Below are 22,336 nucleotides of genomic sequence, written 5' to 3' on the forward strand. Positions count from 1 at the left end.
AATGGAAAAAAAAGGAAGAATATTGTATATTCTGTAATATATTAGTGAATGGAAATAAAACCCCTTTACAGGACCAGAACTTAGGACTACTAAGAAGCAATCACATTTACTAGATCTAAACAGACACTTGTAGGAATAAACTGAACATATTGTCATTCAATTTGTTTAATGTATAATTTCTACAAAATAAATATAACAGAGTACCTATTTTTCACCGTTGACAGTAACTTAAATAGAAAAATATCAAACAAAATGCAGTGTATTCTCTGGAATAAATTTCTGTCATTCTTTGACTTTAAACAATCTCTTTCTCACTAAATGTGGAAAAGAAGGGAAGAGAAAGGAAGAACTGGGAAGAGCTTACCATTAAATTCAGCAGGATGTTCTGGAACAGGTAGAAGAGAAAAAACTTAATGCTGTTCATGCCAGCTATATTAGACGCATTTGGCAGTTGTACCTTTTCTAATTTATATGTGCATTTGTGCATGCCTATACCTGTTTATAGGCATTGCATATGTTCCAGTTGTTTCCAGCAAAAGGTCACATAAAAGTCACCAAAGATATGCCCAGCAAATATAGCAGAAAATAAATTATGATTTATTTTTTTTATTCCATCCTGTGGGTATCTAAAACAGAAGGTGCTATTAATTTAATTTCAAGCACCTAGTTTATGGAGAAATTCTTTTTTTTTTTTTTTCAATTATATGAAAATTAGTCCTGAGTTTGTTCTGAATCCAGGACCATCTTCACTCTATAAACAGTGCAGAGACATTCAGAAATAAGACATTTCATGTGGGCGGGTTTTAACATGAACTAGATTCCAGGTGAAGCTTCCTTGTTTGGAAAGCTGTTTTAAAATAAGTTTGAAAACATGGTAAGATGAAAGATCACTGGATAATGAAGCTATTAGCTTACTAGATCTGGGGCGGGCAAGTTTTCCACTGACTTCTTGTGATACCAGATTTTCATCCTGGAACTGGATGAATTTTAGGCATTAAAAATCTATGCAACTTTAGTCTCCTTATATTTGCATTAAAGAGAAAATGAATTTGTAGTGTATATTGTTCAGTTTATAGCTTCATAGACTTTTCAGCATAATATAGATGCAGACATATTAAAAACAGACCCTGCTTCTTTCTTGTCTCTCAAGCCTGCTCTGAATTGTAGCTTCCCTTGAGCAATTGTGTGTGTGACTAGGACTGGCCTCACGGACCCAAAGCTATTTCCGTATCCAGCTCCTTCCCTCCCTTCAGTTTGCTCCTTATCCTACACACTAATAAAAACACTACTAGTGGGAAACTGGAAATTTTCATTGTACAGTAATATACCTAATTCTAACCATTATAATTACATGCTACAAGCCAAGAGTTAAACAAACAAACAAACAAAAAACAACAAACAAGCAAGCAAGCAAACAACCAAACCAAACCAAACCCAAAGAGAACGCACATTTTCTGGACAGATTTAGCAGTTATGTGAGAACTCACAAACTCCCAATTAAATCCATGGTTTGGCAATCTTACTACAGGTGCTGGATTTGTTATGAACTAAAATTACAATTCTGAATCTTGCTACGTTAGTAATTTCAACATGAAGTTACACTGGAATATTTTATGACCCTTGTCCATACAATCCCATGACTATGTTCAGCAATCCTTGGAAAAAACAGAAAGTCCATACACAAAGAACAAAAAATGAAGAGGAGGATGAAAGATCCCATCTGCATTTTCAAAATCTCATAAATAATTTGAGGGTTGGCTTACTGCAAACCCATTCTTAATCTATCTTAACTATTTTGTTCATATCTGTTTTTTCTAAGATACCGCTCTCTCTAGTCATAATAAACAACCGATCATTCTGAACAGAACTGTGAGAAGGGTCTTGCAAAGTAAATAAATAATCCTAAACAAGAGCAAAAAATATCCCAATCTAGGAATGTAGAATTGCATCACTGGCATTCTGGAAGGCTGAAGTGTTTTATAGACAGTACCATATGCTAGGGAATAGAAGAGACTCGTGGGTATTTTGATGAAAGCAGGGAATTTGCCTTTGGGAAGTTTTCATGTGTTTGTGGAAAATCACAAGCTTCCCATCGTTTTCAGGCATCTGTGATTTTTTTTTCCCTTTTTTTTTTTTTCCTTTTTTTGTAACATATGGAACTGCCACTTCAAAACATGCCCTTGCCTCACTATGAAATCTATATTTCATTTCTCTAATCTTCTATGGCAGCCAGAGAGAAAATATATTAAAAATCATATTCCATTTGTTGTGTAGTTAAAGGGATAGATTGAGCTTCTTGCTTTGCAACTTCAAACTTGAGGTTTCCTCATCCATGAAATAAAAATGGCTGGTAAGCATTGCTTTTCTGCTGCATTAGTTACCATGTCATGTGCTTAAAAACCAGCTAACATCAGAACTGAAAGAACAAAGGAACGAAGTTTCATCTGTCCAGGCTTTTGGATACAAATGTCAGCATCAAAAGTCTGGGAAGAGGTGTGGAGAAAAGAAGAATCTGTTCTGTGATTTCAGAATATTTTATGGTGGATGGCAGAACTAGCCTTCCTCTGACTCCATTGCGTTGTGTATAGGTTATCCTTGAGCAATTTACATTATAATCATACTGCACAAAAGGGTTTGGATATGAAATATGAGGGACAAAAATGTTTCCAGGTGGAAAATATTACTGATGCCAATATGCATTATAACCGCCAGGACAATGTCTCACTTATCAAATAATATTTAAAAACAGTTTGAGGAATGATTTACTTTGAATTCATTACAGAGCTCCGAAGATCTCTATATTTTTATTTCACATGGAAAATAAGGAGAAACGTCTGTCCCTCAATCTCAGCAATTCCTAAGTCACAGATAACCTGCTACCATTATATATGTTATAAATATACGTAAAATTCTGGAATGATTACTAGTACTTCTTCAAAAGGCCTCCAGCCCCTTGACAGTTTTCAGATGAAAATCCAAATTCATTTACAGTGTAAGCACACTTCTCGGCAAATACACGCTTGGAAAAAATTATGGTTCTCCTCCCATGCTCCCTTTCCATTTGCAGGACACAACTTAGGGAGAAGCATCTAAACTCGCCTAAACTCTAAGACTTCAAACATTTTTTGGGTACTCCAGAGGAGAGACACGGAGGTTGCCTTATATTGTTTCTCACATGCTGCCTGCCTACATCTTTACCAAGGTAGTTGAGTTTGCCATTAACTGCATACCATACTAAAGAAAAGTGGCCATTAAGAATATACCAGAGTGAACTTTCTAAGTCATTACGTAGTTTTACTCATTGACATTGAAACATACTTGTCTAAAAAAAAAAAAAGAAAAGCACACTTGTGATGTGTTACACCCACCTTATTTTTACGAGGCTTATTCTTTGAACATTTCAAACTGGAACACTGAATCACTCATGGTTAACTCCGTACAAATAATTTCAGAGAAATAAATGGGTATAACAAGGTTGAGCATGTGTAGAATTATTTGCAGGCTCTTCTCACTCACTAGTTTGTAATGAGTCATCTTCATTATGCCCAGAGAAATGCTACTGCTGGCAGAGTTTTGAAAGTACCTACAAGAATTCATTTTTGCTATTCAGGCTTAACATGCATAGCTCAGTCTTTGAACACACTGGGTTGTTTATATAGCTGCACACATAATATGCTGAGACAAGGTAAATCCCCACTTTTCTTTCTTGTCTTTCAGGTATTTTCAGTGGTTTCTTTGTGTGTTTGTCATTCTATTTGAATTTTGCAATCCTAATTCTAAAAACCAGCTGAAGAGTAAACAGAGAGGCTTTGTGACATGAAAAAAAGAGGTAGATGAACAACAGACAGCAAATAACGCAAGCTTCTTTTGCATCTCTTCCTTCAAACAAAATACATTTAGAATAAAAGCTTTTCTCAGAAAAAAAATTGAAATGGTAAGGAAAAAAGTCTTCAATCCTGAAATAATTTTAAATGCCTAAGAAGAGTCATTCATTATTTTTTGTACCTACTCAAACCACTTCATCAGAGCTTTCCATTTTTTTTTTGCTTAATGTCTGTGTGAATTACCTGACTACTTCTAGCCAACAGCTGCTGGAAAGGCATCCCAATGTCTCCCATCTCTGACACTGCAGTCCATCTTGGGGTCTCCTGTCCAGATCCTCCTGGGGCTCTCTGGAAATAAAAGTAACACTAAGTACATTGTGTACTTTCTTTCTGTTTCTCTCTAGATGGCAGCATTTGCCTTAAGGACCTCCCTCTAGATGAACATTTCTCATACAGGAGTAACAATATGAGCTCAAGAAAAATATTGTGAGGGACTGGAAATTCTTTGCCTTTTTTTTTTTAATACTTTTCTCTGTTTCTTTGGCTGGGTTTTGTGTGGGAGCACGCATAACTCTTCACATTGATCACTGAAGTTGTTTTAACATAAAGAGTTAAAAACAGAATACCCCAATGCAATTGCATTGTACAAAATCAAAATACACGGGGAGTTCACTTAACAGAATAACATGCACAGACCATGTAAAATAAATTAAATTGACATGGAGCAAAACTATTGAATTGAAAACTTCCCACAAATTCAAATCACATCTGACAGCTTTTACAGCCTGAAAACAATTAAGCTACCCTTGCTTTCAATTTCTGAACTCTGTATATGATGATTTAATACGCTGAAAAATCCTATTCTTGCATACTCCTGGTGTTCATGCAGAACTTGGAAGAACCAGATTTACAAAAGACTGATTTAATGAGGCTGATTTCTAGGGAGGAACACACCTTCACTTTTTAAAACCAAAATTTGAACCACTTGATGTTTGCAATTCATGAAAACGCTGATCACCTAACTCCATACGTTTAGGGGAGAATCTCAGTTTAGTTGCAATGCCTCATTGGTTTACAGGGGCTAAGCAGAGACCTCTGACTGCAGGCAGGGAGACCCAATTAAGATACAATCTGCATTGTTGGGTAATTTATCATATCAGTTTGTATAATATTCCTTTATCTCACGTGCCCCATGGTGCTTTCTTATCATTAGAAATATCTATATATTTTGATCATCCTTACTATACTCTCAACTTGTTTGTAATTCATGACTAGACCCCTTACTTCTACTAAATAGATACACTGAAAACTTCTTTATGCATTTGTGAGAGCATGAGGATGTGCTATCTCTAGCCTGCATTAAATGAATGAAAAAAAAGTGTTACTTAAAATGGGAGAAATCTAACAAACATATAAATTATACCTTTTATTTTTTCCTCCCAAATAAAAGGTCTTCATAAAAAGAGAAACACATATTATTAGGTGCATACAATATACATTCTTGTTGGCTTTTAAGCAGTCATAGCTGCATTATTACATTTCTCTAGTAAATTTGTCCATTTGTAGCCTTCCCTGAAAGGATACGCTGCAGTCCTATTTAATCTGCATTTTTAGTGTAGCACCACATGCACTCAGAGTAGGAAAAAGCTATGAATTGTGGCAGACTCATTCTCTATTTACTGGTTTCCATGTTCAGTCAGTGCAACAATGCTACCAGATTTTTCTTTCTCTCTAGCCTGTCCATCAGCCAGGCCTCCAATGCCAGCTCTGTCTATACTTCAAATCTCATAAGTTTGAGATTTTTCTTAAATGAGCCCTATCTTCATTTTATTCATGCTTCCTCTCTTCACCTCCCACATTTGCATTTTTCTCTTAGTCCCCTAAAACTTCTTGACTCTTAGCGTTTGACTGAGGCTGGCAAGCTGAGCCCCATGGATCCTTGGCTGTCACAGCTATGACATTATCCTGTTTAAGTTCTGCATGCCAGTCCCAACTGGAATGCATGTCTTAAAAGGGCTGCAATTTAAGGGGAGACGTTGGCATTTCGCTACTTGTTATTAACAACGGAGAAAAAGAAGAATATGTTAAAAGAAAAGAAACCCTCAAGCATATATTACAAACGGGCCAAGCGTTAACTCATCCTCCTCGAGAAAAAAAATTAAAAGCATAAAAATTTAATGCTGTAGCGGTTTGATCCAGCCTCCCTATTTTATCTGCTTATCTCAGCCTCATCTGATGAATGCCTAGCCATTCAAGAATTTATTCTCTTCTCTCTCAGGAAACTTTCGTAATTATTTTTAAAAATAGCATTGTGGAGACTTGGTGGCCAAATGCCTATTGATCATGTGGAAAGATTCATTCTTCTTCTGACTTCAAAGACCACAGTGCTGTCCAAAGAACTAAAACTGGCAGCCAAAATACCAGGGGAGAAACAAATAGGGGTAAGAATAGAAAGACCGTATCTCAAAGCGAGAAAAAGAAACAACAATCTTCAAACTCTTCTCTTAAATTACCGCAAAGGTACAAAGCTACTGCAAGGTGCCAGACTTGTTGGAATAACTTTTGAAGATAATAAGAATTATTTGAATTAATGGTTTGTAGATCTACTTGAAAAATCCATCTGTAACTTTACAAAAGCAGCAGATCTTTCCTAAGTTGATAGGAACAGAGAAGTCATGTTTAATTTAATAATCAAGCAATCCATGGACATTAAAACAAATGGCATACTCCAGATACATTTTCAAAGAGGGCGGAAAAAGTCATCATATTGAAATCAGATGCCATGTGCATCACACATCATTTCTTCCTGTACCGTACTGCTCTCCTGTCCTGTTTTTTTCCAACTTTAGAAAGCTGTTTCTGTTTCTTCTCCCTCGCTTGATATGATCCAGTTAAATCCAAGCTTTGGAGACACTTGCATGAAACATCAGTGATTACTTGATTTCTCAGCATATAAATCTAACTACAAAACTTACTATGTAGGACTCTGTTATGATGTAACTTTTCCTAAGCAACATTTTTGTCTCTGCTGCTATCTGCTCTGAGACTTGCATTAACATAATACTGTCAGAACTGATCTCCGTATAACATATTAAGCAATTGTTTTCCCAGAACAACCTGATAAAGCAACAAAAGGATTAGATGGGGCCTTTCAGCTTTTCAGTAAGCAGCTTCAATGAAAATTCAATTCCAAGCAGATTTTATTTTCTAAAAATGAAGGCCACAAATAGCTTCTTGGATATGGCCTGCTTAGGGAGAAAGCTCTCTCTTTAGCTTGCCATTCTCTCAGCTTTCCAAAACCCCTCTCTGCTGCTTCTCAGGACTTTGTCTGACACTTTTATACCAAGCACAAGTTCTTGTCCTTGACCGCTTTCTTTCCACCTTGCCTGAGCCCCTGTGGCACGCGTGATCTGCAGGTGTGAGCAGAAAGTGGCTGGATCTGAGCAAGGCATCAGCAGATGAGGGTGGGCAGCAGTGGCAGTAAGCAGCAGACAGTCTTCCTGATTTTTAGTTCAAGGCAGCTTCTTAAACTGGCTGAATTTAGGAGAGTTGACACTATAACAGAAGTTAATCAGACTATGCACTCTCATCCCATGCCTGCCCAGTGCTACCCCATCCTTTCACAGTATGGGAGGCAGAGCTGTGCACTGGACTTAACCACATTCCACTGTTGCATTTCATTTTGTCCGGATAACTAAGCAAATGTCATGATTTGCAAGTTTTGGCATGCCTTAGCCGTTGTCTCGTAAGCATCGTCAGTCTGAGCTGAAAGCAATACTAGATTCTCTCACACTCATCTCCTAAGTTCGTGCCACCAAGAGGGTGCCCCAAAGTCGAAGGCAGGACAGAGGCTGTGCAGGCAGTGCCTGTCCCTGTGCACCCATCCGGTCACAGGGAGAAGTGCAGTGCAGCTGCCTGTGCAAAAACTCAGAAAGCCTGGAGTCCTCTCTTTTGGGATTTCATTGCTGAAACCTTACCCTAGAATTAGCACACATTCAGAGAAGACCTGCAGCAGAAGCTCCGATGAAGGCTTATTAGTGAGGTTATTTTCTTGCACACATTGTTTGTGAGCTTATATTGCGCTTGTTAGCTTGCGAAGGAGAACATTGCAATGTGGCATTTTGAACAGCTGTTACATAATAAAGGTGTAAATGTTGGTGCACAACTTTGGGGCATCAGTTTACCATGTAGTCTCAAAGGAGGTTGTATATTAAACTTGCAGGAGGACAAATATGAAAAAGGTACTAGATTGCAATGTCTGGGAATTGTGGGGTTCTGTTAATTAGAGCATAAGCATCATAAAAACAAATTCTAAACCCAGGCAAAATATTTGCCAAACAGGTTCACATAAACAATGCAGGTTATATTAATAAACTAAATATTTCCTAATCCACTCCATGCATATGAAACTCTCCTTCAAATCATTAAAATCAGAAATGATTTTCTATCAATATCCATATATTGCTCTATGAAATTCATTTTTTCTTAAAAACTACAAAGGTGTTCTGCGTGGCTTCTTAATTTTGTTTGTCAGTCTTTCCAGTAGCTCCAAATACTTGCAGTTAACTGGAACACTTTGAGAACTTTTATTACAACAACGTACAATTAGTTGTTCAACACAGCCCTTATATTTACAGACATACGAAGCCGACGAGCTTTGTATGCAGCTGAATAATACATGCTCATACATGTAGAGAAAAGTGTAAAAGAGAAAGTCCAAGTAAATTTTTTCTGCTTATACAGTTTAAATGAAAGAGCTTCAGAATAACCATTTGTCCCCTGGACCACTTGATACTGCACGAAAGCTGAAGACAGAGAATGGAGTTTGCAAAGTAGCTACTTAATGCATGGTCTTAAAATCAGCAATTGTTTGTGCGTATCGGTACACAGGACTGCAGTTCACTGACAAGGCTCTGCGTCACAGGCAGATGTGAGTTTAACACTCTGTGATCTTTACCAGATGCTCTGAACTGGCTCTGATCTCGGACCTATGACAGTTTGGCCTATCCACTTTCAGATGTCACCAGCCTCCACCAGCAATTAAAGGATTGTCTTTCCTTGCAAATGTATGGTTTTTACATACTGTTTAGGTGACTGATCTTGACAGATCAAGAACTGATCTCACACCAGCGTATTTCCACTGGCTGAAATGGAGCTCTTCGTGTTGTGAATGGTATACGGTTATTTAGCTCTCAGCTTGGATTATATTCAATGCATATATTTTTTCATTTTGTCTAATTTTCTATTTCAGGTCTTTAAAAACATTTATAGTGTGTGAAACAAAAACAAAAAAAAAAGAAAAGAAAATTATATCAAATATACATATGTATGAAAGAATAATATGAAAAAATTCCTGAGCTTTAACAGAGTACAAACATGAAGCTGGGCTGTTCTTTACCATTTGACTTTTCTCAATCAGTAACATATAACTCTGACTTCTGCTGTATATGCTTAATTCAGTATTCATATCATGGTCATCACTTAAAGTTAAGAACTCCACCACTCTTTTATATATTCCTTAAGGCCCAAAGATTTCTTCCTTCTTTCCCCCCTCCCCCCCCACTACTTTTCACGTAATGAAAAAAAAAAAGATAAATACATACTTCTTGACTGTTCTAAAACAAAGTTATTGATTTTCAGCAGTCCTCTTTCTTCTCCTCTAAAAAATACTTTCAGAACAGGGAAATCAGTATGGCAAAAATTGGAATGTATGATTACACAAAAACATGAGCTTACTAATAGCTGTAGTGATCAAGTGATCCTGAAATCGCAGAATAAGAATTAAGATAGATAAACTGTAAAGTCACGTCCTGTATCTTTCACAGAGACTTAATTACAGAGTATAAACAATAAGAAAGTAGAAGAGTCTATTAGACTCCAAATTTTTAAAACAAATCTTGGGATTGTCTAGTATATGCCATAATAATTTCCATATTCTGCAACTCTGGATTTTTTTTATAACTACATTTTGATATCTTGATCCAAGAGCCATGGTAAATTGAGAACTATAAAGCTTTGCAGAAGTCTATAGCAGCATTTTTGCCAGTAAAAATATAAGAACAAAGTACAGACCCCACTTGGCTTAATTTTTGTTGTTGTTTTTTTTCTTTTTCTTTTCTTTTTTTCTTTTTATTTCCCTTTTCTTTTCTAAAGTGCTCCTTTACTCATCTCTGCCCTGGGACATTATGCAGCAGACTGATCACTGAACTTCACATGCTTTTTATTCATTAATAGCCTATGCCAGGAACACTTCAGCCTTTCCTGAAGCTAAGATACAAGGGTTGCGAAGAAAACCGCCCGGCTGCCTGTGTGCTCACAATCCTCTAGGTGGCTTACCAGCTCCCCGAAGGAAGCATTCAGATGCCTGTCTGGAATGGCATTGACCTTGCACGGTGGCTTCTCCTCTCCAGCAAAACATTCTCTTGTCTCCGTATGGGACCAGCTGAGTGACCCTGCTCCTGAAAGTGTTCCCATGTACAGTATGGTATAGCTTTGCACAGCAGTCAGCAGAACCAATTAAACCATGAAAGAATATACCAAAAAATACACGTGTTATACAAAGGTGGTTGTTTATCAATGATGTTAAAGGAGATCCCTGATACTCCATGAAGTAAGAAGACTCCAATCCCTTTACCCATGAATACTAAGACAAACATCTCAGTACTGAGGGCTTTGCAGAATAACAGAGGGATTGACACTCTCCTTGTTGCCTGACATGAGCAAGTGAGCCAGGGAGACACTTCGGCAGCTGGAGCTCTGTGCCTTGATGTGACTCTAGAGGTCTCCCTGGGAACCGTGCTGACAAATGACCACTCTCTATGATCCACCATGCCTTCAGGCAGTGGAGATGATCTAGTAGTGAAAAGTACGAAAAGTAACCGTAAACTGAAACCTCCTTCCAAGAGTCACCGTCTGTTCAGCTGACTTCCTGTTTTAAAGTTTCAGGGTTTTCATCAAAATATGAACTATACAGTTTCCTAGGCCGTGTCCTTCTGGTGATCCCATAAATAAGAAGTTCCTCTGAGGGAGCTCCGAAGGATACAGATGGACATCTGAAGAGTGGGATTTGCTGGAGAAGGTAGGAAAGCTTATGCTGACTTTGCACCTTCCAGTTAATGGTGTCTCAAAGTCTAGCAGTGTGGAAAAATAGAACATATAAAAACATAAATTTTTGTTCTTTTCCCACGTAGAGTTGGTGACAGTGGGCTATTTTTCAGCCTACTTGTTCAGAAGATGAGGGTACCTCTAACTATGAGGCACTAAATAGCTCAACAGAGAAGCTCTCTCTGGTCCCCTTGCCCTTTTCTGCACTGCTCTCTTTTGTTTATCCCTTTCTTTGTATCTGTGTTTATCTGCTACATGTTCCAGCCTTTTGTGTGCACTGAGACAACTCTATAGCAAATGCCTTGCTTTACGAGGGCAAAATTCACCCTTGCCTTCTACTCAAACGGATGGGAAATTATTTTCATGACATAAATACTAAACCAGGCCTCTACAGGGATGGAAATGATTAAAGGTCACTCTAGCAAAAGCATTATTATGGAACATAAGAGCTGTTGCTGCATCCTTTGACCATTCTTCCTAGGCAGGAAAGGGAAAATATCGTGCCAAAGTCTTGACAATTTCTGGATAGTTTTGAAACGCAAAAGAGGGAACCATAACAAAAGCCTGTCACTTCAGAAAAACACGACGGAGAATAAAAACCTTCTTATTTTCATGTCTGTGTCAAGCAGGAATGTTTTTCTACATTTTTAGTCTTACTATGTCTTCAGCATGTAGCTGTGAAGTTTGAGAGAAGAGTGTATAGCATAAACTACACAAATTCTATGGTATGAATTGCAATTTTTAAGCCAAAGATAACATGATGCCTGAGGAAGAAAACTGGATTTATACTGGGAGAGGGGTGAAATTAAGGTGAGAAAGGGCCAAAGAATTACAACAGCTCCGGGAATAACCAAAAAAAAAAGGCTATTTTTTTCTGCTATGTTTACAAAGGTCAAGGCTGTTTGCTACTGTGACTGAATGCTTTCAGACAGTTTTCTTGAACCATGTAATGCAACTATTTAAAAGTCTTGCCTTTCAATTTCTATTGCTATTTAATATTTCTATTAGCATAGCACCTCAAGGAAATGGGGCTTCACTGTGTTGAGTGTCACACAGAGAAAATACACAAACCTTTTCCTGACAGTTTTACAAAGTAAGAAGCTTTCTGATATAGGGTGAAATCCTGCTCTCTTTTACATTCATACAAGCCCATCATTTTGCATATGGATGAAATAAGAAAATTAGTTACCTTGTATTTATAGTCTGAGATTATAATCATCACATTAAGCAGCATTTTATATAGCATCCCTAAAATTACCAATAGGAGAGCATAGTAGCAAAAGAGGTATCCTCATCAGGCAAGCAATCCCTTTTTGTGATTTGCGCATGTCATGTCCTCATTATAGAAATGGCCAAAATGAATGAAGGGGACCAGTGGAGCAGTTAACTCAGCCTAACTGTTGGGGTGCAGAGCTGCAAAGGCAGGGATTCTGGCTGGTGATTGTTCATGCTGGGAACTGCCCACAGAAAATTCTTGTCTCGGCAACAGGCCACATCTCTTCTCTTATGGAGTCAGCCTGGTTCACTAACACAGAATTAACCTCTGAAGTACTATCTGCTATCTGATGTTTTAGGCCTCTTTCAAAAAATCTCATGAAAAAAAGTCAGGAGGGGAAGTCTTTTCCACTACACTGGATTTCTGATAAATGGATGTGACCCAAACCTAAGTTGGTTAAATGTCTTTAAATGGCCTCTTCATGGTTTCTCAGCAGCAGGTAAAAATGGAGATTTGTATTTCTCTTAACATCAAATACACTTTAGAGCAAACCAGCAAACAATGAGATAATCTATTACAGCTGGTTACTGAAGGAAGCTGACCATACACTGTGAAGTATCTTACCCCACCATCAAAGTCAACAGGAACTCAGGGAGACTGAACAAGCCCATAAATCAGATTCAATTATTTTGTGAGGTAGCATGCACTTTTTTGATTCTTTACTGTGAACAAGGACAACTCCATTATCTTGTCTTTTAAAAAATATCTACCTGTTTCAGGAGGTGGGAGGAGAAATGGAGAACTAGCCCCATTTTAGCATTGTCATACTCCAGACAAAGCATTTCTTAGGCGTTTTTAGATACCATGGATACAACACTTCCCATGAAGTGCGATAATCCCTGAGAAATGTCTGAAGGCACTCACTGCTATTCTGAAATGGGATACTGCATATACAGTAGGAAAGTATGGTGAAAAAGAAAGGGAGAATAAGAGAACGAAAATTAAATTCTGCTAAATTTCCATGAAAAATAGTGATCGCATGCTACAGCTTGCAATGGCCATCAACTGTCATGGTGTCAAGTCCTCCACTCTTTTGTAGAGCCAAAGATGAGGGTAGACCATTTTAGTTAGTTCCACTGTATCTTATTAATTGAGAACATATCTACATTTTCTCTGTTACCAGAAGCTGCTGGAAAGGGAACCTCTGCTCTGTATATGATAAATAACTCAATGCTTGACTATCAGTCTGGAAAAACACTGTGTCTGGGAAATTGTCTTTGTGGGAGTACGCACAGACAGGGGGAGGTGGCTGGTAAATATAGAAGTAACCACCCTTGAATATCCATTGTCCTATCCAGATACTGGTTACTGTTCTAATAACAAAGAATCTTCAGTCAGACAAATTTTGTACTCTTTACAAGATCTGCTGCCAAATATGCAATTTATGTGCATATTGTCCAAGACATTTCATTTCAGATCAATGTTGATTATTTCATCTAATGGATGGATTTCACATGCTTTCACTTTTGTACACCATGGTCTCTGTGAGCACAACAGTTGGCAATTTGGCCTCACCCTGATTATTAGACAGCTTTTAGTAAACATGCAGAGATTTTTGGTTACCCAGTTATACTGTCATAAACAGGATGATAGTATGTGTAACATTGTGAGAATAGCTGCACAGAGACACTTATAAGCAGGCAGTAAAAGAAAAAGAATAATAAAACCATTCTTGTTACTATCTTGTTGCGTATTAATCTGATAGTCTGTTAGCCAAAATTATAAAACATTTCTACCAACACCAGATTAGAAATGAAAATATTTCACATTCAATTCCCAAGACAGACACGACTATAGCTGGTTTAATAGATGTCTAAATCAAATCAAATGCAGTTTCTTCGTACTTCAGAAACTCTGTCTCTGATTTTTTTTTTTTTTTAGTTTTAAAGTCTTTAAGGACTCTAAGATCCACATAAAACTAAGCCTATTTCTCTTTTGAGCTCAGTGTAGAAATTGCTGCAGATGTTAGTTAAAGAGAGCTATGCCCACTTCTTTATTCCTATATATAGTAAGAAGAAAGTTTATTTCATTTTTCTGTTTGGAAGTAGTATTCATCCATATAAATAAAACTGCGTGTAGCAATACTTTCTGTATACATTACATAATGCATATAACTGTATACATTACATTCAACATATACTTCCCAAGAATAAACTACAATGAAATAATGGCTGCTGCATTTATGACTGCATTTTTCCTTCTGTTTTTAAGATATTCATTTTGTGACTGGAAAGTGCATTTTTTTTTGATTGTTGGAACTCAATATACAGTTAGGAGTACATTTGTATTAAACGTATGTGTAATAATGTGAGATTTTTTCATGTCTTTGCATCTGCACTTATCAATCTATAATGATCTTCCTCTAAACCTAGACAGGGATATGAAGATAAAGGATTATCTGGCTAAGACTTAGCCCTGAGCATTATGCAATATGTGTTCTATTATCACTGTATCACAGACACCATCTTATCTTCCAGTTGGTGTTTGCTGACTATATCTGTCACCATTTTGAACTTTTCTTATAGCAATATTTCTCTTTATAGAGAGATATAGAGTTTATATATTATATATAGAGTTTATAGAGTTCTCTTTATATAGAGTTTATCTGCATGGTGTTGAATTTATTCATCTTCCTAATCAAATTGGAATGCTTTACCAATACCCTTCTTTCAAGTTTCATTTCTCCCCTTTGCCTTTGACCTTCCCAGTATGTATTACTGCTAGTATTATTAAATGTATATGAGACAGAGGACCAAAATATAGAGTTGGAAAAAAAATTAACTTCATGAAAACCACGCTCAGTTGGTATATCAGAGATATGTGTAGGAAATCTTACTTATAATCAACACATTCTAAAAATGTAAAATTACTTGAAAAAAAAATCTTTTTCTGAAAGGAATTAAAAAGAAAAAAGAAAAAAAAAAAACCTCTTCACATCTTTGCCCCAAATCCACGTCTTCTAAAAAGAGACTCTCATTAGAGCCTTGGGGCTGTATGGGCCCAATTTTTAGCAGCCCATAGCACTTATAGCTCTGTTAGATTTCCAATGGAAAAGCAGATGATTCCCACTTAAAAAAAAAAAAAGATAAGTTCTCTCATAAATTATGTTGACTAATTTCCCCTTTAGAAAGTTTTCAGTTAGCAAAATATAGATTGTAATTCTCTCTTTTTAATTGTGAAACAAAATTATATTCCATTTTCTTGAGCAACTGCAAGCTGATCAAAGTCAACACCTGCTATTGACAGATAAGTTAGCCACACGACAAAATTTCTTTGAGGAGGGGAAGAAAACAGTGACTGAAGGGAAAATGAAAGAGAGAAAGTAGAGGAAATTGCGAAGAAATAATCCAAGGGAAAGAAGAAATAGTGCAAGAATTGCTTTCTTTGCCCTCCTCCTCCCTTTTGAAAGACACATATTTGCATTAAAATTTCAAAGACAAAGGTCTTTTTCACTTTTCTCATTAGGATGCAGGAGCCAAATAATTTGAAGTAAACAATATGTGTGTAACTATAGCTTGTAAATTTACTGCAAATTATGGACAGCTAACTTTTTTTAGTAGTACTTTCTTGGTTAGAATATGTGTTTTTAGAGCAACATATTTAAGTTGTTTGTAATCAGATTTATACAGTATAACTTTTGTATACTACAAAGTACATAACATTATACAAACAAACAATATTTTATATCTATATTGAATATTATGTCATGTCAGTATGTTTCATACGCAATATTAGGACTTCACTGACACAACTACTTCAGAGTCTTTTAAAAATTATGAATATTTCCAAATGCATTGCTTCCCAAGTATTTCTATTCACGGCACATTTTGACAGTTCTTTCACTGAAAAACTGAGATATGTTTTTACATGGGCATTCTCAGCAGAACTGAATCTCTGCCTTTGCAGTCAGTGAAAGGCACTTCCATTTCTGACAGGAGACATTCTCCTTTTTCATTGAACAGGGGTGGTCAACCTGCAGCCCTCAAGCCACATCTGGCTTGCAAGCAATTCAGTTGTAACATTTGTGCTGAGACGAGTGCATTCAATCAGCAAAGAGCTGCACTACAACAGACAATTCATCACTGGTGGGAGGAAATGAGCCAGCAAACACTAAAATCACTGAGTCAGGCTGGGGCTCAGCCAAACTCCCAGACATGGCATGCGTGAAATGGGCTGGTGGGAGGCTGGGGTACCCCTCACCATTTGTCACACTTAGAAGCATACCCACTAAGATACTGAATCTTCATGTGGCTGAGCTGTATGTGGCTCCTAAGATCAGACAGGCCGATCACCTTTGTTTTGCAATGTTAACGCGGTAACTGTGAAGCTGGAAAAGTTTGTAAGGAAATGTCATTTCCCTGTTAGCAGTTGCACAACTGAAATCTGATTTTGATTACGGATAATAACCGGCAGCCACACACCCCAGCACGACCTGCCCTGCGAGAGGGCAAACACTTCAACCACACATTGACTTGATATTTGAATTGTGCTCTGGTCAATGAACAGCATGTAGATAACTTCTGAGAACAAGAGATTCCTGAAATGAGCATGTTACAGTGGGGTTCCCTCTGAAGTTTCAGATCAAGTGCACTGTTTCCAAATCAGAGGCTCTAATCCCTTGCCACATGCTCCTATCGCTGCAATAAATTAGGATGGAGAATAAAGATGCTAAGGATTTGCCTCAGCAGAAGGCTCCCTTAAATGGCATAGCATTAGCAAGACTGCTTTTTGCTTAGAAGTCAGCTCAGATTAGGGCCAAGGAAGGGGCGTATCGAAAGAACGAGTGTTTAGCTAATGTTTGGCCACAAAACAACCTTCTGAATGAGAAGCAAAACTAAAAGACAGAACTGTAATTAATCTGCATTAGTTTACATCAGAGATTAGAAAAATTTCCTCAGTGTTTTGGAATCAGGGAAGAGGGGCTGTAAAGGTGGAATGCATCTGATGGATCTGCTCAGCTCTGGTACAGCATGTACAAATGGATGCCAGAAGAAACCCTTTTCCCCTCCAAGTCAGATTTCTCTTGTCAGTTCCATCTCTTTTTGTTTATGAAAAGGGCACCAGAATAGAATGAAACTTGGTCTTTGGATTTGCACCAACAGATGCTGTGAATTTGCACAGAAACCGTCCAAAACTTGGGTTCTGTTCAGGTTCCTCGGCATCTTACAAATCTATCCACGTTCACCTAATCACGTTTGCAGAACTCCTGTTCTAGCAGGGTCTACATCAGCAGCCTCACAAACATGATGCCCTACTGATGATGGATCCAGGAACATCCTTTTCCCACCTTAACTGTCTCTGACTGAGAGACTACTTCTCCCCTGCAGCCCCAGGACCAGGTGGTCTGCTTCACTTTGTTCCCTGACCTTTGGGATTTTATCTCACTATTCATTTATTTTGGAATGAGACTTTGATAAATTATTGTTCACTATTGTAAATGAACATGCTTCAATAGCGCTACAGGCTAAAGTTCTAGCAAAGTAAATGCAGGTGATAGCAAATTCCATTTTGAAAGAGCTAAACATATGGACATCTCTCTCACAATCATCACAATTTTAGTAAGAATAAACAAGCAAATATGTTATTGTTAAGCTGTACTCAGCCTCTTCTGATATGGCATTTTAGCGCAAGAAAAATGTTAATATCTTATGTCCACTGACAACTCCCAGATACATGAATGCTGTCTGTGTGTGTGGTGTGCATGTACTGTGACATGATTTTGTAGCCAAATATGGGGCAGATGAGACACATGGTCACAATATTCTTTTCTTTAATAGGTCGAAACTATCTAACTTTCAAAGGCTTGTGTTAAGACGATCATCTATCATTCTCCAATTCCCATCAGTTCCTTCTAGCAGTAGAGAAGAAAAGAACTACACAATGATGTGGTAGGCTGCAAAATAGCAGTCTGCCCCACCTGCACCTAGATCACTTCACCAAATACTGTCCACTATCAAAACAGTATGTTAAGTCACCCAACTTTATTTTACCTGCAGTTCTTCTAGGATATAAATACATTTTTTTCAATCTGGTTCTACAAACAAGCCAAAAACATAGTTCAACCAATGGATTAAGCTTAGATATTTACTTTCTACTTACAGAGCAATAGAAAATAATTAATATCAATAATAATAATAATAATAATAGTGTATTAACTGATGTGGAAAATAGGATCACAGGGGAACAAGGAAAAGGAAACAAGCAGAGATTAAACTGGTAGTAAAATCTTCCAGTGAAATTCTTCCAGCTGAGTACAGAGTAGAAACTGTGTAAAGCCCCAAGAAGCCAAATAGTAAGTAATATTGCAGAATAGTTCAATGAGTTTCAGAGGCTCTTTTGTCAAAAATAATCAGTTTGATATTTGAGTGGAACATCCAGCTGGGAAAAAAACAAAAGAAAACCAAAACCAACACTGTTGCAGGAATTGTAGTACTACGCCTCACAAATAAACATAACAACAACTTCCACTCTTATTACCTTTAAAAGAGTTTTAAAATGATTTTGTATCAATTAGGAAGGTACCTAATTTTTTGACATGGGTAAAAAAATTCCTTCTTTCAAAATCAGAGGTTTATACTTTATCACTAACTTACATGATACTATTAATAGTTACTAACAGGACTCTAGCAGAGTTGTATGTTTTTCTTTCACAGTTGCATGTAATGGATCAGCACATTTTACTACATATTTCATTTCTAAAGCTTAAATGCTAAAGAGAGGGACAATTCTGCAAGAAGGATGCACAGTTCTGAACACTAGTTGTAGAAAGTTCTGTCCATAAGTTTTTACCAATCATAAACCCAATACTTTTACCTAGGAATGAGGAAAGGGGTTTCTTGGACAGATGTATCAGTTCAGTGTGCAGCACAATCTCTGAGCTTCATAAACTACCCTGCTGCATCAGATGAGCTGCATCTCCCTGAAGAGAGCCCAGCCCCTGGATGAGAGCAGGACAAATACTGTAATGACTCACAAAAATACACTGTAATGACAGACTGACTGAAAAAGGAAAATTTTGAAATGTTATTGGATATTTTGTACAAAAATGTTAGATATTTTGCTTTTTTTTAATCTTAACTCAAGAAAAAAAAAACCAACACCCAATGCATAACTTCAGCATTATCTGAGGAAGGAAATTCCAGTTTTCAGCCAGCCCTTGCAACACCATTAATTAGACATTTCTTATTCCTGAATGTCAGTCCTGATGGCTTGCTCCAAGTTCACTTTGAACTTGCACTACATTTGTTCCCCTCCTTCCTCTTCCAATTCTGTCCTTCTTTGCTTCCTCCTTCATAGGTATACCTTTGGGGAAATAACTCTGAATCGCTCATTTCTTTTTAAAGGAAAATTAAAATAAAACACAGTGCTTTTTAAGAACTGGTGTTTCACACTATAAATTTATAAGCAAGTTTTTTTTTTTCCTTTTTTCTCCTTAGGTGCTCAGGAGGACATATCATACTGCCTTTAGTGTCGTCCATGCAGAAGATAGACAGATATGGAAATAACCTTCGACAAATTCCCTACCCTCAGAAACTTAAGACCTGCATTAAAACCATGATTGTGGGACTGATGTTCACTCATGATTTATACACACTTTATTCAATATATATGAATGTTAATACCTGTAGGAAATAATTTAATAACTATGACTGCATTTATATTTGTTTTAGAGGTTTACACATAAATAAAAGGGATGTGGATGTGGTTTTATGGAGTTCTATGTCCTACAATTTTCTATTCACTTTGAGCAGTGATTAAAAAAAAAAAAAGGGTTCTGACAAAATTTGGCTGTAATATACAATTTTGTCAACAAATATATAACCTTCTCTTTTTAATTATTACTTTTTTTTTTTTTTTTGGTAGAACTAATGGAAAGAGGACCTTGTTGCATTTTTCCCTTTTACTTTTTCCCTGTTATATTTTTTGCTTTTTGCTTTTTAGCAAAGAGTCTGAATTCCTAGGTTATTTAGATTTCAAATGGTCTCCATCCTCCTTTGCAATCTCTCTGTTTCTGTAATTAAAGAAATAGTGAAAAAGGTGTGAGGCTGCAAGCAAAGGATTTTTGAAGAGGCCTGTGTTCAAGGATGTAACGTCTGAATTCAGGATAAATGGGAACTCTCTACATGGGGAGTCTTCAAGACCTCTTTGAAGACTTAAACCTGTGTTCCCTGAGTACTGTCATGCAGGAAACAGATAAACTGGCAGCATGGCTTGGCATTCTTGGGTTGCTCATGTTCTTTGCTTTGCAAGCAGTCAGCGAAACGTAATCTTTTCTTAATGGGTGTCAAAGCTCTACAAAAATCTACAATCTACAAAAAAATCTAAAATCTAGAATCTACAAAACATTCAAAAATGTCAGGACTGATCACATTAGAATTGCGTCTTTTAAAGATGGGGCTGAGTTCCTTTTGTGCTTTAATAGGAGAATGCTTACTTCTGTTTTTCCTGTAGAGCTGTTGGTAAAGAATTTTGTATAGATGTGGGAGCCTGAATTGTTTTCCTTCTTCATGATAGGGGCATGCGACCATATCTCCAGGGCAATGATGTAATAAGCATTCAATACTTTATTAGAGAGAGGTTTTAGTCCCCTTCCAGTACAGATAGAATTTCTTGTATCAAAGGCTGAAAATCACTCCAGCCTGGGGATGATGACACATCTTGGAAAGTCAGTTATTTGGAGGAGCATAAAGTTTCATTAGATGAAGTGTCATAGAATCACAGAACATACTGAGTGGCAGGGGACCCACAAGGATTATCAAGTCCAACTTCTGACTCGACACAGGACAACCTAAGAGTTAAACGATGCATCTAAGAGCATTGTCCAAATGCTTCTTGAACACTGACAGGCTTGGGGCCATGACCTGGGGAGTCTTTTCACCCCTCTCAGTGAAGAACTTTCTCCTAATATCAAATCTGAACTTCCCCTGATGCACCTTTAAGTCATTCCCTTGTGTCCTATCACCGGTCATCAAACAGAAGAGATCGATACCTCCCATTCTGCTCCCTGTCATGAGAAAGTTATAGACAGCAGCAAGGTCACTTCTCAGCCTTCTCTAAGCTGCAGAGCACAAGAAATACTTGCTTCTATTATCATCAACTACTTATTCCACAGTAATGAAGGAACAGACCAACAAGCAAATACAAACTGGAATACACATAGCCTACTCTGCTACCTTATAATGTATCCTAATGACTAAGGTGCTGCATGGGATGGGAGACTCTAATCTCCTCACCTAGAAATGCTGGCAATATAATCTCCAAAGGACCTAAAGGAAAAAAAAATAATAAAATAATCAAAAATCAAAGCAAATTTAAAACAACTGCTGAATTCAGAAACTAAAACCTGACAAGTCTGGAACCTAAAAATTGAATGCACTAGTATTTGGGTTCTCTCTTTTGCTACTTTCTCTGAAGAGAATTCTATTTGTATTTGTAGTAGAAGTGGCAGGAAGAACAAAAGGCCTAAAAAATTACTTCATTTCTAAATAAAGTAGGAGAGAAGTAGTAATGGCAAAACCTCCTCTCTCGCTATCTTCTACTATTGCAGAACGAGAATTAAACTCAAGACAGGATGCAAGTTTCTCTGAAGCTGTGGAAGAACGCTGAAGGATTCTGACAAACAAGGGATTGAAAGTGAAGGCAGAGATCACTGAAGGAGTCAAGGATTTGGGGAAAAGTTCTGAGAAATTTGGTTTCTTTCTGTTGAGATCTTTTGCCTCTGTACTTTGAAATTCATGTCCTCCTCCCCCCCTTTTCTTTTGACACTTTCATTTCATTCTTCTACCTTACAAAAGCCTTAATGGACTTCATTTCCCTCCAGCCCTCACCTCTATCCTGACCTAGCGAATCACCTGACCTGATACGTGCCCTGATCTTAAAGTGTGATCTGACTGATGAGGTGTACGTCTCCAACCTGTCACCTTCTCTGGTAGCCTACTTCATCCACATCCTAACACTTGGGGTCTCCCTGTGGTTACCAAGAACTAACAAGATCTGAAGACAGTAGCCTGCAGAGAGGAGATTGCCAGCCTCTCTGATATGTGGGGAAGGACTTCAGTAAGACAGAGGGCTAAGGAGAACTACTGGGAGTCACAGAGAGGCAGGAAAAGTATTTATCTGAGCTTTTTAATGA

At 37.4% G+C, this 22,336-nt stretch overlaps 1 protein-coding gene across 8 annotated transcripts in view; it reads right to left on the minus strand.

The window, feature by feature from the left end:
- Nucleotides 1–22,336, minus strand: part of LOC308194837 (uncharacterized protein) — a 562,652-nt gene that overhangs the window by 114,198 nt on the left and 426,118 nt on the right. For all 8 annotated transcript variants that reach the window (XM_080591321.1, XM_080591320.1, XM_080591319.1 and 5 more), the window contains one exon: nt 4,068–4,172. In XM_080591321.1, coding sequence (XP_080447447.1) covers nt 4,068–4,172 — 105 coding nt within the window. The remainder of the gene's footprint in view (nt 1–4,067; nt 4,173–22,336) is intronic.

Source organism: Anser brachyrhynchus (genome assembly GCF_964034855.1).
Source record: "Anser brachyrhynchus genome assembly, chromosome: 4".
In the NCBI taxonomy this organism is placed as follows: Eukaryota; Metazoa; Chordata; class Aves; order Anseriformes; family Anatidae; genus Anser; species Anser brachyrhynchus.